Here is a 15,710-nt window from a genome sequence, read left to right on the forward strand (position 1 = left end):
TTTTGAGACGGAGTCTCGCTCTGTCACCCAGGCTGGAGTGCAGTGGCCGGATCTCAGCTCACTGCAAGCTCTGCCTCCCGGGTTCACGCCATTCTCCTGCCTCAGCCTCCCGAGTAGCTGGGACTACAGGCGCCTGCCGCCACGCCCGGCTAAGTTTTTGTATTTTTAGTAGAGACGGGGTTTCACCGTGTTAGCCAGGATGGTCTCGATCTCCTGACCTCGTGATCCGCCCGTCTCGGCCTCCCAAAGTGCTGGGATTACAGGCTTGAGCCACCGCGCCCGGCCGGGGCAGTTTCAAAGACCACTGGGGCATGAACTACAGGGGCAAGGCAGAGGGTGGGGGGGCCACTGTTGGGCTCCTCATTGGGTCTATGTCTCTGATCAGTCCAGCTTTGGGCTGCCCTGGGCTGGGGGTGTCAGGTGCCTGGGACACACACATGCGCGCACGCGCACACACACACGCACACACACAAAGTTCACGTGCAACCCAGAATATGTAAGATCAGTGATGTGTATTCGTGTCAATATCCTGGAGTGACCATTTACTAGAGTTTTCTGAGTTGTTAACCACAGGCACAAGCTGGGTGTGTGGGTATGAGCGGTCCCCAGGACCAAGCTGTGGTCCTACAACTCCATGTGGTTGTAGGATTATATCAGGGTGCAGGTGTTTGACATCCATAAACCCTCCTCCCCACCACTCTGAAAGGCTGGGCTGTAGATGAAGACATGGGGGCTCAGGAGCCCTGGCCCGTGGGCCCCCACCACCCGGCCACTACGTCTCTGAGGGGCCAGGGTCTGGCCCCATCTGTGGAACGGGCTGGCGCTCTGGGTGCTGTGCTCTGTCCTCCCACTGACTGCAGGAGGCCAAGGCCTGGCCATGACCCTGGAGATGAGGTTTTATCTTACAGCATCCTCTACAGCAAGTGGGCACCGGGCCTCGGGTCAAGGAGTCAAGGGGTCTGTCCCTTTGTAGGGTGATGGGATCCAGGGGTGGGGAACTCACAGGCCAGGGCAGCCTCAGACCTTGACCTCTCAGGCAGCGAGGGGCCTCCGTGCTGGCAGAGATCAGGGCTGAGAGGTGTTGGCTGAAATAAATACCACCTCAGAGAAGATGGGCAAATGCAGACATAAGCAGGTGCCAGGGGTCACAAAAGGGAATCAAAGTCTGCTGGTGCTGGTGGCAGGCAGCTGGTAGGGCCCCCCAAGGCAGGCAGGTTCTGGACCTGGGGGCCCTGGGAGTGGGCTGGTCCTCTGGGCACGGGGACATCAGGAACTCACAGTGAGGAAGCACCGGGGTCACCCAGCCCGGGCAGCCGGAAGCTGAAAGTGCATTTGCTGAGAGTCACCTGCTTCCCCGCAGGGCCTTGTGATGTGAGCCCGAGGTCCCCTGGGGCGAAGGCAGAGGGTTCGAGAGCTGGGACAGTCTTAGGGCAATTCGGGGTCCTGGGTGCCCCAAAGGGAGGCCAGGGCTTTGTGTTTCAGAGAAAGGCGGCCTGTTCCGTTTTGAAGTTGCCCATAGGTTGGATGTTTTGCTAATTTAGTCCACACTGTGTTTGCTCAGAAAGAAGCTTTTGGCCACACAAGTGCTTTCTGGGAACGTTTCTTCTCCCGCGAACAGAATGTCAGGCTGTGGGAGCCGCCGTGGCCCCAGGAAAATGATGCCCAGCTCCAAGGCTGGGGGATTGGGGTGCTTGGAGTTCCAGCTGTAGCTAGTAAGTCAGGGGGTCTCCCAAGGGACCTCCAGCTGTGCCCCCTGCACCACTCCGGTGACTGCTGAGCCCACACCTGGGCCCCGAGTCCCATCCTAGGGACGGGCAGATCTCTGCCATTCTGCTCCTTGGGTTCATTTAGAGGCAGGTGTCACCTGGGCCGAGGTCTGCCCACCCACCAGGCAGAGTCACAGGCGGATAGGGACAAGATGCAGCCAGATGGTGTCGTCCTGCTCTGAGCAGGGCAGCCATTAGGAAGAGAAGCCGCTCTGACTGGCCAGGAGAGAAGGAGAAAGATTCCTATGAGACTGCCAGGACTTTGGGATGGGACCCCACACCCATTTCCTAAACCCACGTCCACAGCGCTCAGGCCGGCTGCCACCTCCTCATTTAGATGGCAGAACCCCAACTAGGAGGGGGATACATGGCCCAGGCCTGGCACTGCAGAACTTTGCCTCCTTGCCCCGGTGGACTACAGTGATGGGCTCTGGGTGTTCACGTGCGGTAAGAGGGTAACAGCTGGTGTCAGACCACCAACCAAATCAAAAAGTTACCCATAGAACACTACCCAGCAATGCAAAACTCCAGGCCGGGCACAGTGGCTCATGCCTGTAATCCCAAAGCTTTGGGAGGCTGAGATGGGAGGATAGCTTGAGCCCAGGAGTTTGAGGCAGCAATGCACAATGATCACGTCTGTGAACAGCCATGGCACTCCAGCATGGGCAACATACAGAGACCCCATCTCTACAACACACACACACACACACACATACACACGCACACACACACAAATTAGCTGGACGTGGTGGTGTGTGCCTGTGGTCCCAGCTACTTGGGAGGCTGAAGCAAGAGGATCGCTTGAGCTCAGGAGATTGAGGCTGCAGTGAGCCATGACCATGCCACTATACTCCAGCCTGGGCAATACAGTGAGACCTCGTTTCAAAAATAAAAAGAATAGGCTGGGCACAGTGGCTCATGCCTGCAATACCAGCGTTTTGTGAGGCAAAGGCGAGTGGATCGCCTGAGGTCAGGAGTTCAAGACCAGCCTGGCCAACATGGTGAAACCCTGCCTCTACTAAAAATACAAAAAAATTAGCTGGGCATGGTGGTGGGCCCCTGTAATCCCAGCTACTGGGGAGGCTCAGGCAGGAGAATCGCTTGAACCTGGGAGGCAGAGATTGCAGTGAGCCCAGATTGAGGCATTGCACTCCAGCCTGGGCGACAGAATAATACTTCATCTCAAAAAAAAATAAAAGAATGAACTATGGATACACGAAACACCACAGGTGAACACAAGGGAATCATGCTCCAAAGATTATCCGCTCTGATTCCACTTACCACTGGCATTCTCGAAATGACAAAATTACAGACGCGGAGGGGGAAAATGGCTTAGTGGTTGCAGGTGTTGAGGGGAGAGGTGAAGTTATGGAAGAGCAGCTGGAAGGATTCTGTGCAAATGGGATGTTTGTTGACTATGGTTGAGATTACACAAATCTGCCCATGAGGAAACCACACGCTGCTAACTACAGGCTAAGCTTCCCTAGTCCAAAAATCCTAAATCTGAAATGTTCCAAAATCCAAATCTTTTTGAGCAGCAACTTGACGTGCTCAAAGGCAATGCTCATCGGAGCATTTCAGATTTTTAGAGTAGGGATGCTGAACCTTAGCTACCTATATCATGCAAGCATTCTGAAATCTGAAAAAATCTGAAATCCAAAACACTTCTGGTCCCAAGCATTTCGGCTAAGGGATCCTTGACACGTATGCACGCACACACACACACACACACACACACACAAATGCAGAGCTGTTCGCTGGTGGGTGTTGCGTGGGCCAGGATGGAGGGAGGATGAATGTCCCACTCTGTCCCCAGGAACTCTGAGCCTCTGACCCTTTGAGTCATTCCCACTGCCCGTGGGGGGTCGGGGCAGGTGGTGGAGGGAGGTTGGTAGGGGAGGGAGGTTGGGAGATATTGAACCTATGTCTCTGACCTCTGGGGTGGGCCCAGCCCTCACCTGTCCTCTACCTCCCCTTCGGGCTCAGGGTCTGAGTCCACCACCTCAAGGCCAGCTCCACTCAGCTTCAGGTCCTGTTGCAAATGCCCCGGGGCCACAGAAGCCAGGTCATCCCCGTAGGTGGAGGACACTGAGGCCGGCAGCGGCTGTTCTGGAAGGAAGGGGGCCTCAGTCGGCAGGGCGTGGCCGGGAGGGGACCCAAGGGCCGAGGGGAGGAGTTCCGTGGCCCAGAGCAGCAGCGATGGGGGTCCCCAAGGCTAGGCGAGGGCTAGGGTCCTCACCGAGGGCACAGCAGCTGGGAGGCGCGGGCTCCAGAGGCGCGGCCCGGCGGCAGGCTGCCTCCCGAAGGCGGCAGGCGCTGGCGTAGACCACCCCGTCGGAGCCGCACACTGGGTCTCCCTGGGCGCCGCAGTCGTGGTCGCAGCCGCATCGCGTGATCGCCGCCCCCTCCTCAGGGGCCACCCCAGGGCCCGATTCGCCGGGGAACCAGCCTGGGGAACGACGCAGGTTCGACAGGGCACGGAGGACCCCCACCCTGCACCTTGCCCGCACCCCCACAGAGCCTGGGGGTCGGGGAGACGTCCCTGGGGCCCGGGCCCACTCCCCCCTCGGTGGGTCTTGGGGCGCGACAGTTAATGGGAGGTCCTGAGCCCTGGTCTCATGGAATTTCACGCAGGTATTTGCCTAATACTTACAAAAACAGAAACAGATTTTTAAAAAGCGGTTGTAGAAGAGAAAGGAAGCAGGGCGTCCTGTCTGGGCCGCCCTGCAACAACAGCCCTTGTCCCCGCCGCGCCTCCTCCGCACTGACTACACCCACCCCAAACCCACCTCCTGGGCACTGACGGCTCCCACCCTCAACCCCGGCCCCTCGGTCCTGACCACACTCTTAACACCCCCTCCGCACTGACCACACCCACCCTCAACTCCGCCCCCCGCGCTAACCACACCCGCCCCCTCCTCACTCATCTCCCCATCCCCGCTCGGCCCCGCCCTCACCACACTGACCACCCTCAACCCACTGGGCCCAGTCCCCACCACAGTGACCACACCCTCACTGGCTTGGCCCTGCCCCCAGCATACTGACCATTCCCCAGGCACGCCCCTGCGCACTGACCACTCCTCCAGCCCCGCCTCCCCCGTATAGGCAGAGCGCCCGCCCACCCCTGTGCTGCGTCCTCCTGACTTTATGCTGGCCCCTCCTCTGCCACGCACCCAGGGGAGCCCTCCCCGGCGCCCGCAGGTGGGAGTCCGGGTGTGGCAGGCCGCGGTGGGGGGCGGCAGTGGCTCCGCGCACTCACCCGGGCCCCGGGCAGGGGCGCGCTCCACCTCGTTGCACGCGGGTCCGGCGCACAGTTCCTGGGCGAGTGGGCTGTGCGCGCTGACGTTGTAGAAGCGAGTGGCCTCGAAGGCTGCGGGACAAGGGTGGCGGGTGACCGAGTGCCGGCGCGACGTATCAGGGGTCGGGCCGGGGGTGCGGGCGCGCGGGCCTACCGGGCTCGTAGTAGTCGTACACGGAGACTGGCAGCGCCGACGTCCTGCCCACCACGCACTCCCGGAGCGCACGGAACCGCACACACGTCAGGCACCGGCTGGGGATCTGCGGGGCAGCGGCGGGCGCAGGCTCGACCGGGGCCAGTAGGCCTGGGGCGCTGAGCTTGGGCCCAGAACTGGCTGATTTCAGGGATACCCAGGACTCGTGAAACACAGAAGAAACGTGATCCCATTTTCTTTTTTTCTTTTTCCTTTTTTTTTCTCCTGAGACAGTCTCGCTCTGTTGCCCAGGCTGGAGTGCAGTGGCTTAATCTTGGCTCACTGCAACCTCGGCGTCCTGGGTTCGAGTGATTCTCCTGCCTCAGCCTCCCAAGTAGCTGGAATTACAGGCGCCCACCACCGCACCCTGCTAATTTTTTGTACTTTTGATCAAGACGGGGTGTCACCATGTTGGCTAGGCTGGTCTCCAACTCCAGTCCTCAAGTGATCCGCCTGCCTCGGCCTCCCAAAGTGCTGGGATTATAGGCGTGAACCACCGCGCCCAGCCTCGGTCCCATTTTTGATTCTTTGGGTCCTTCCATCCCACTGGGAAAACGTCCCAGGTGGCCTCCCAAACACCACTCCTTTTTTGTGTGTGTGCACACGTGGCTGAGCATGTGTGGGTGGGACTTGGCATATTCACAATACTGTGCAATCATCACCTCTGTCTAGTTACAGAACAGTTTCTTTCTCCCCCAAAGAAAACCCCATCCCCATCAGCACTCGCTCCCCACTCCCCCGGCCCCTGGCAACCACGAATCTTTCCAACTCTACCGATTTGCCTGTTCTGGGCATTTCATATCAATGGAATCATGTACTCTGTGGCCTTTTGTGTCTGGCTTCTTTCACTCAGCATCGTGTTTCTGAGGTTCATCCATGCTGTAGCATGGATCAATGCTTCACTCCTTCCTACAGAGGGATAATATCCACTGTGGCCCCTCCCTGCTTTTTCCACCAACTGTCATCAGCCGAGGACACAGAGCTGTCAGCATGGCCAGCTCTGCCTGGAATTTATTCGCCCGGTGTCTTACTTTTTTTTCAGATGAGGTCTTGCGGGTCTTACTCTGTTGCCCAAGCTGGAGTGCAGTGGCGTAATCTCGGCTCACTGCAACCTCCACCTCCCAGGTTCAAGTGACTCTCCTGCCTCAGCCTCTGGAATAGCTGGGATTACAGAGTGTGCCATCACACCTGGCTAATTTTTGTATTTTTAGTAGAGACGGGGTTTTGCCATGTTGGCCAGGCTGGTCTCGAACTCCTGACCTCAGGTGATCCGCCCACCTCGGCCTCCCAAAGTGATGGGATTGTAGGCGTAAGCCAAAGCGCCTGGCCACTTTTTTATATTTTTTGTAAAGATGGGGTTTCTGAGCCATGTTGCTCAGGCTGGTCTCGAACCCCTGAGCTCAAGTGGTCCTCCCACCTCGGCTTCCCAAAGTACTGGGATTACAGGCATGAGCCACCATGCCCAGCCCCAGTGTCTTTTTTATGGTACAAGATATTTGCAGGGAGCCACACCAGGCAGTGACCGGTGCACCCTCACCAACATGCACACCAGGGAAGCCTCCTCCACCAACCCTGGCTGGTGGTACCTCATCAAAGTAGAAGAGCACTCGGCGTCCAGCCACTTCATACCTCTTCATCCCCATGTGCTTGTCAAGGAGCAGCTGCAGAGGAAGCCAGAAGTCAGGGTCCTCAGACTCTCTGCTTGCTTCCTCTCCCATCTCCTGGAGGCAGTAGTCAGTGGGATGCTTGGACTTGCCCACAAGTTATCATGGGCTGAGGTCTGGGTACTGGTCAGTGCTCCCCGGGCCCTGCCAGCCTCTCAACACCCAGGAGAGGACGCTCAAGGATGACTATGACTGCCCAGAACACCTGCCTGCCCTCCTTATACACTCCCTCAACCCAGCCCCAAGCCCAGGTCAGGCTTCTCTGTGGCCAACGAGGAGCCCGGCTGAGCCCTGCCACCTCGAGTTCCCCTCCCAGTCTGGGATTTTTTTTTTCAGTTTTTGATTAAAAAAAAAAAACCACACCCATTCCAAGGCCTCTGAATTGACCACATCGTCATCCCCTGGTGCTCCGTGCAGCCTCCTTGGAGGGGAGGCGACAATAGGCCTGGCTTTCCTGTTCCACCCTCCCCACACTGCAGACCTCCTTTGGTCCCTGGACCCCTTGCTTTTTGGTCCTCTTTCTCCCCCAGTCAGAGCTTGGCAGTACTCCCATGTCCCTCTTCCCTCCTGTACTAAATGGGAATGTGGCACTGGTTTCTCTTAGGGTTGTGAGGGTGACAGCTGGTCTCGGCAGAATGTGGATTGAGAATGCCCCACGGCTTCCCACCCAGGGCCAAAGCACATGGAACTTTGCTGAAGTTCTAGATGGCATTTATAATAGTGACAGTGGGTCGGTGCTGTGGCTCACACCTATAATCCCAGCACTTTGGAAGGCTGAGGTGGGCAGATCACCTGAGGTCAGGAGTTTGAGACCAGCCTGACCAATATGGAGAAACCCCGTCTCTACTAAATACAAAAAATTAGCTGGGCAGGGTGCTGCATGCCTGTAATCCCAGCTACTTGGGAGACTGAGGCAGGAGAATCGCTTTAACCAGGGTGGTGGAGGTTGCAGTGAACTGAGATTGTGCCACTGCACTCCAGCCTGGGCAACAGGAGCAAAACTCCATCTCAAATAATCATAATAATAATAATAGTCATCATCATCATCATCATCATCGTGACAGTGGCCCCACAGGAGATCCACCTGTTGGAGCAGCCCCCACACCACCCCACCTACTCCTCAATAGACAGATGGCCCATTTTTGCCCAGAAAGGGAGGAAAAAAGGGGCCGGGCGTGGTGGCTCTTGTCTGTAACCCCAGCACTTTGTGAAACTGAGGCAGGAGGATTGCTTGAGCCCAGGAGTTTAAGACCAGCCTGAGCAACATGGCGAAACCCTGTCTCTGCCACAAATACAAAAATTAGCAGGGCATGGTGGCGCATGCTTGTAGTCCCGGCTACTCGGGAGGCTGAGGTGGGAGGATTACTTAAGCCTGGAAGTTCAAGGCTCCATTGGGAATTTGAGCCAAGATGGCACCGCTACACTCTAGCCTGGGCAACAGAGCAAGACTATCTCAAAAAAAGAGAGAGAGAGTGAGAGAGAGTGAGAGAGTGAGAGAGCGAGACAGCGAGAGAGAGAGTGAGCGAGAGAGACTAAAGGAAAGAAAAGAAAATAATACCCACAGCATTTTACAAAGGGCTGGGCTGCCAGCCAGCCTGACCCTGGGTGCCTAAGCCCTGCCTACTGTTTGGAGATCCCTGCCCACTGCTGCTCACCGGCGCCACCTCACCTGCTCCAGACTCTCGATGTCTGCCCGGAAGCCTGACAACAGGGGCACCTCGAGGACAGCCATATTGGAAGATCCTGCGTGCAGCCACCTTCCGACAACAGGGGAGAGAGAGAGGCCCTAGAGCTCAAGCCTGGAGGTGGAATTCACGGTCCCCTCTCCCTCTGGAGCCCACACAGCTGATGTCCCAGGAAGCCTGCCCTGGGGCCTGGCCGGCGGGCCATTGGCACACACATCTTTGGCTTGGTTAGCTCAGTCAACCCATTTTACAGCAGGGACACTGAGGCCGGAAGGAAAGGGCCTTGCCAAGGGCTCTAGGCTTGACCAGGTCTCGTGACTAGGCACCGTGTTTTGTCCTGCACTTCACTCTGTGTCCCCAGCCTGGGAAGCAGCTGGCGACGCCCCTCTTGACATGGCTCCACAGAGCAGCCACAGCCCAGGTGCTTCAACGCTGCCACCCTGCAGAAGACTCTGGGAAATCAACCCCCTAGCTCCGGTCTCAGTTTCTCCTTCTGTAACATGGCAGGGCGGGGAGGGAAGTAACTGGGCTCTCTCTGGAGCCTGCAGTATGCCAGGCGCTTCCTATAGGGCGTCGGGGACAAGGAAGAGGAAGCTGACATTCAGTGTGCAGCTTGCAGCTGCGGGAAGTGCACCAAGCTGGACTCTGGCCTTCAGAACTTTCTGAGATGGGGAACTTGGACATATTCAGGATGAGAGTCAAGGTCAGGGCAGCTGCTACCGGGGTAGCGGCTCTGATGGGCTGCGAGTGTCATGGCAACCACTCACCCACCAATCGTTGCCATGGTGACAAGCATCCATCACCATGGCAACAAACATCATCTTAGGATGAGGACCCACTGTGGCCAGGTCCCAGGCTCACTCCTGGAAACCAAGGGGCCTGGTGCTGGTGTTATCAGTGTCCCAGTGTTACCAGTGTCCCAGCCACACATGGCTGTCCCCATCTGGCCCACCCGCCCCAACCATACTGGAGTTTTCTGTGTCCGTTCACTTTTCTTTCATTCACTTCAAAAACTGGCTGGGTGAGGTGGCTCACACCTGTAATCCCAGCACTTTGGGGGGCTGAGGTGGGCATATCACGAGGTCAGGAGTTCGAGACAAGCCTGGCCAACATGGTGAAACCCTGTATTTACTAAAAATACAAAAAAGTTAGTTGGGCGTGATGGCAGGCACCTGTAATCCCGCTACTCGGGAGGCTGAGATGGGAGAACCATTTGAATCCAGAAGGCAGAGGCTGTAGTGAGCCGAGATCACGCCACTGCACTCCAGCCTGGGTGACAGGGCGAGACTCCGTCTCAACAAAACAACACAAAACAAAACAAAAACCACCACTGAGTGCCTAGAGGCGGAAGCTCCTCCTGGTCCCAGGAGGCCATCCTCTCCCCACATTGCGCCCTCCTGGGATGCCCACGCCAGCAGGGCAGGTGGCCTTACCTGGTGCACACCTCCAGCATCACCTTGTATTCCTGGTGATGCTGATCGGCCGCTGGGTCATCATCGTCAGCTGGGGGTCTGTCTCCTCGGGAACCCTCAGCTGAGGAGGAAGGCATGGGGGGCGGGCGTCCCTGGGCCTCGGGCTCCTGGAGGCTTACGAGCAGTTGGAAAGCCGGCTTGGCCACTGGGTCAGGTACATTGTAGGTGACATCAATCTGGGGGGTGTTGGAGGATGGAGACTTAGGGACCTGGGCCCTCCACAACAGATGCAGGGTGGGGGAGGAGAAAGGGCAGTGGGGAGGTGGGAAGAGCCAGAATTATGAGGACAATGACATCTATGACAGTTTCAGAGCTGTGCTCAGCTATGTCTGAGTCTAGGGGTCTCCCTCCCATCCACGACGTTGTCTGGGCTCCCGTTTTAGAGATGAGAAAACGGAGCTGGCGAAAATCATCGCGGGAAACTTGCCCTCTGACTGCCAGTCAGAACCCGTGAGATGCACCTGCCCCAGCCTGGTCTGGGGTTGAATCCAGGCCATAGCAGGGGGAATGATCTCGAGCCCTTAGGCAAATCTGCTTGAGTCACTGGGTCAGAGATCCCTGGACTGAGGGTCAAATGGATTTTCCTGGGGTGGGGGGGCGGTGGGCATCACACCTGAGAGGACCGTGGCCACCTGCCTTGGGCAGTATTAGGAGGCTGAAAGCCTGCCCTGCGGTCTGGCCTGCTGCTGAGTTCAGAACCCTCTGGGTGTCCCTGGGGTTCCACTATGTGGGTGGAGGGGATGGGGCACAGGAGGACAAACCCAATATCACCTAATGCTCCCCAAAACCTTACCTGCATCAGGCAGCAGCCGTCCCCCTTGGCGCTCACAAACAGCCCCGTGGGGAGGCTGGGGATCTGGAGACAGAAGTCACTGTGAGGACCTGCCGACTCCTCCTCCAACAGCCCCCAAGCCCTCGTCCCAGGAACACGCACCGCTGCCATCTGCAGAACCTTTTGGTTGGTCCTGTGCAGCTCGAAGGTTTCCTGGTAGTCCAGGTTGGTGGAGGCCAGGGAGACAGTGAGGTTGATACCTCCAGCATAGGACAAGATGGCATATTCAGCCAAGGCCTGCAGAGCCACGCAGGTATCCTGGGGATGGAGGAGAAGATGGCCATCAACCCTGAGACTGAGTTGGCCCGTGGTCCCCTGACCCCTGTCTTGGAAGCCTGGCCTGAAACAGGCACCAACGAGGCTGGAATAGAGACTGGACCCAGTGCAGACACCCATGGCACTGGGGGCTCCAGGACAGCCAGGTTGGTGTGTCCCCAGAGGCAGAGGCTGGGCTCCCACGGAGGATCCAGGGGCATCTGTCCCTCACCCCCAACCCGTGCCCTCTTTGGGGCTCTACAAGGTGAGAAGGGGCCAGACTGCCTGGCGACCTCAGAGCTCAAAACAAGGACTGCAGGGACCCCACCCACCCAGCCCTGAACCCCTCCCTCTGGCCCTGCCCGGCTCGCCTGAGTGGAGGAGAATCCCCCGAGTGCATTTCGCTGCTGGGACAGCCACTTCACCACAGGCAGGGCGGCGGCCACGTCACCCAGCAGAGTGTATGTCAGAAGGGCGTAGGCTGTCATTTCTACCTCGGCCGAGACCACTGCAATGGAAGACGCCCACTGGGGACTTTTGACACAGGGACACGGGCCCAGTGCATGGAGGTATGGCCAAGGCAGGCACCCGGGAGCTGGGGTGGCCAGTACCTGACTGAGAGGTCCTGTCACCGAAGCTCAATAATGTGCCCTTGTCCATGTCCCAGGAATTTGTCAGGCTCCAGTGGGTGACCCCATCTGCAAGGAAAGGGGTGGTCAAGAGCTACCACCCCACCCAGTGTGCAGCCTGGCATCCCAGGGAGCACATCCAAGCATGGGGTCTAAAGAAAAGGTGCTGTGGGACCCCAGTGGGAAGAGTGTCATGGGAAGACAACTGGGACAGGAAGGACCTCAAGGCTCCATCTCAGATCTGCAAATCTATGGCAGCCTTAGCCCTTCCTGCACCCCTGGCAGACATCATGAATCAATGGCCACCCTACCCTACCCCTGGCAGACATCACTAATCAACGGCCACCCTTCCCTTCTCCAGACACAGACATCACTAGTCAGTAGCCTCCCTCCTGACCAGGTACTGATGCAGCCCCTGATTTTCCCACTTAGCACCCAAGCAGCCACACTCGACTTGCAAAGGCTCAAAGATTCTGGCTGGGTGCAGTGGCTGACACCTGTAATCCCAGCAATTTGGGAGGCCGAGGTGGGTGGATCACTTGAGGTCAGGAGTTCAAGACCAGCCTTGCCAATATGGTGAAACCCCATCTCTACTAAAAATACAAAAATTAGCTGTGTGTGGTGGTGCACACCTGTAATCCCAGCTACTCGGGAGGCTGAGGCAGGAGAATTGCTTGAACCCAGGAGGCGGAGGTTGCAGTGAGCTGACACCGAGCCACTGCACTCCACACTCCAGCCTGGGTGACAGAGTAAGACTGTCTCAAAATAAATAAATAAATAAATAAATAAATAAATAAATAAATAATAATAATAATAATAAAAAGAAGGGCAAGGCACGGTGTCTCACACCTGTAATCCCAGCACTTTGGGAGGCTGAGGTGGGCTGATCGCCTGAGGTCAGGAGTTCAAGACCAGCCTGATCAACATGGAAAAACCCGTCTCTACTAAAAAATACAAAAAATTAGCTGGGCATGGTGGTGCATGCCTGTAATCCCAGCTACTTGGGAGGCTGAGTTAGGAGAATCGCTTGAACCCAGGAGGCAGAGGTTGCGGTGAGCCGAGATCACACCATTGCACTCCAGCTTGGGCAACAAGAGCAAACTCTGTCTCAAAAAAAAAAAAAAAAAAGGAAAAGAAAAAGGCTCCAGGGATTCTGAGCTCACATGAGGTGTAAAGGTTCTCAGATCCAGAAAGAAACCAGCCTACCACCACCACCTCCCACTCCGTTCCTGGATCCTCTTTAAACGTTTCTCTTTCTGAAGCAATGAAAACAGTTCTTCAGGTGGCATCTTAATGACTTAAGCCGAGAAACCTGCCTGGGCCCCAGTGCAGCTGCTGGGGGTAGGGGTGGGGCGGGGAGGTCTGGGTGAAGTGGGAGGAGACTTAGTGTGGGGGCATTCTGAGAAAGTCGAAGCTCAGGGATTGGAGTCCCAGTGGGTGATGATTTTGTAGGTCGGAGGACTGACAGCTCGAAAAAACTTACCAGGGCTCATGCAGCAAGTGGAGGGAAGGGTGGAAGCCAGACCCAACCCTCCCCCGTCTCTTAGCACCCCTGTCATGGGATGATTTCCAGGAAGCCTGGCCAGAGGCAGGGGATGCGTTCTCTGCTGGGGATCCCTCCCTGAGAACTCCCCTTCCTGAGGGCTTGGCATCCCAGATTTCACAGGCAAGGAAAGTAATGCTTGGGCTGGTGTGACTTGGACAAGCCACTTCCTCAAATAAAGTCACTAGCAGATGCGATAATGAATGAATACTATAATCAACAAAGCAATTGGCAAAGGAGCAAAAGGTGTCTTGTCAGTTTCCCTTTGTCCTTCTTTCCTTCCTTCCTTCCCTCCTTCCTTCCTTCCTTCCTCCCTCCCTTCCTTCCTCTCTCTTTCTTCCTTCCTTCCTTCCTTCTTTCTTTCTTTTTCTTTCTTTCTTTCTTTCGTTCTTTCTTTCTCTCTCTCTCTCTTTCTTTCTTTCTTGACGGGGTTTCACTCTGCCACCTAGGCTAGAGTGCAATGGTGCGATCTCAGCTCACTGCAACTTCTGCCTCCTGGGTTCAAGTGATTCTTGTGCCTCAGCCTCCCGAGTAGCTGGGGTTATAGGCACCCGCCACCATACCCAGCTAATTTTTGTATTTTTAGGAGAGACGAGGTTTCACCATGTTGGCCCGGCTGGTCTCAAACTCTTGGCCTCAAGTGATCTGCCTAAAGGGCTGGGATTACAGGCATGAGCCACCGCGCCCGGCTGACTCATGAGTTTTTTGTTTTGTTTTTGAGACGGAGTCTTGCTCTGTCACCCAGGCTGGAGTGCAATGGTGCCATCTCCGCTCACTGCAACCTCCGCCTCCTGGGTTCAAGCGATTCTCCTGCCTCAGCCTCTCGAGTAGCTGGGACTACATGACTCGTCAGTTTTGATAAATGCATTCATGAGTTGTTTACCGGGCTCCACAGTAGGCTTCCCGACACTGTGGCCTCTGGGGAGGGCCAGGGACACCTACCTCTCATGATGGCCAGGCTATGGAGCTTGCGCAGTGCCTCAGGGGCTGCTGGGCTGCGGAGCAGGGTCAGTGCATAGGTAGTCAGGGCACAGCTGTAGGGGTCCGTGGCCAGGGGTGCAGCAGACTCCAGGAAGTGCCTCGCTTTGTCAATGGAGCCTCTCTCCTCCTGCAGGGTGGGGTGGGAAGGCGAACCCTGGGAGGCTGCTCTGCCCCATCCCACCCACCACCCACTGGCTTCTAAGGCGTCCCTGGGGAGAGCTCTGGATGACTCACAGCCCCTTGCTTTGCACCCTTCTGTGGCTCTCACTGCCTGCAGACCCAATTTTCAAAACCCCATCTCCTTTCTTTTCTTTCTTGCTTTTTTTTTTTTTTTTTTAAAATAGGCTAGGCACAGTGTAATCCCAGTGCTTTGGGAGGCCAAGGTGGGTGGATCGCCTGAGGTCAGGAGTTTGAGACCACCCTGGCCAACATGGTGAAACTCCATCTCTACTAAAAATACAAAAATTAGCTGGGCGTGGTGGCGTGTGCCTGTAATCCCAGCTACTTGGGAGGTTGAGGTAGGAGAATTGCTTAAACCATGGAGTTGGAGGTTGCAGTGAGCCAAGATCGCGCCACTGCACTCCAGCCTGGCAACAGAGTGACACTGCCTCGAAAAAAAAATACAGACAGCATCTCACTCTGCTGCCCAGGCTGGAGTGCAGTGGCATGATCATAGCTCACTGAAGCCTTCAACTCCTGGGCTCAAGCGACCCTCTCGCCTTGACCTCCCCAGTAACTGGGACTACAGATGCACATCAGCAGCTCAGCTAACGTTTTATTTTTTGTAGAGATGGAGTCTCACTATGTTGCCCAGGCTGGTCTCAAACTCCTGGGCTCAAGCGAGCCTCCCACCTCGGCTTCCCAAAGTGCTGGGACTGCAGGTGTGAGCCACTGCCCCTGGCTCCCATTACCATTCTTGTAAGTTGGCACTCCTTTTTCCAAACGAGGTCTGGCCAGGATGCCCAAGTACATGGCAAATGAGCACAGTGATACTCTAGGGGAAGCAGGCAGAGCCCTGGCCACTATGTCCCACCCAGCCCCATGGCCAGGTCTTTGTTAAGACAGCTAGCTACGGCCAGGTGCAGTGGCTCACACCTGTAGTCTTAGCACTTTGGGAGGCCGAGGTGGGCAGATCACTTGAGCTCAGGAGTTAAAGACCAGCCTGGCCAACATGGTGAAACTCCATCTCTACTAAAAATACAAACATTAGCCAGGCGCGGTGGCGGGCATCTATAATCCCAGCTATTCAGGAGGCTGAGGCACAAGAATCCCTTGAACCCCAGAGGCAGAGGTTGCAGTGAGACACTGCATTCCAGTCTGGGCAACAGAGTGAGACCCCGTCTAAAAAAAGAAAGAAGAAAGAAGGAGGGGAGGGGAAGGGAAAGGAAGGGA

At 56.4% G+C, this 15,710-nt stretch overlaps 1 protein-coding gene across 1 annotated transcript in view; it reads right to left on the minus strand.

The window, feature by feature from the left end:
• Positions 1-496: 496 nt before the first annotated feature.
• The window catches only part of CPAMD8 (C3 and PZP like, alpha-2-macroglobulin domain containing 8), a 119,593-nt gene continuing 104,379 nt past the window's right edge, over positions 497-15,710 (minus strand). Inside the window, exons 30-42 of the mRNA XM_025367428.1 lie at positions 14,280-14,445; positions 11,777-11,863; positions 11,537-11,673; positions 11,013-11,168; positions 10,872-10,934; positions 10,040-10,254; positions 8,591-8,678; positions 6,844-6,918; positions 5,219-5,324; positions 5,026-5,136; positions 4,006-4,215; positions 3,725-3,875; positions 497-883 (exon numbers count right to left, since the gene is read on the minus strand). Of these exons, the coding sequence (XP_025223213.1) occupies positions 649-883; positions 3,725-3,875; positions 4,006-4,215; positions 5,026-5,136; positions 5,219-5,324; positions 6,844-6,918; positions 8,591-8,678; positions 10,040-10,254; positions 10,872-10,934; positions 11,013-11,168; positions 11,537-11,673; positions 11,777-11,863; positions 14,280-14,445 (1,800 nt within the window). The 3' untranslated portion in view covers positions 497-648. The remainder of the gene's footprint in view (positions 884-3,724; positions 3,876-4,005; positions 4,216-5,025; positions 5,137-5,218; positions 5,325-6,843; positions 6,919-8,590; positions 8,679-10,039; positions 10,255-10,871; positions 10,935-11,012; positions 11,169-11,536; positions 11,674-11,776; positions 11,864-14,279; positions 14,446-15,710) is intronic.

Source organism: Theropithecus gelada, chromosome 19 (assembly GCF_003255815.1).
Source record: "Theropithecus gelada isolate Dixy chromosome 19, Tgel_1.0, whole genome shotgun sequence".
NCBI classification, from domain to species: Eukaryota; Metazoa; Chordata; class Mammalia; order Primates; family Cercopithecidae; genus Theropithecus; species Theropithecus gelada.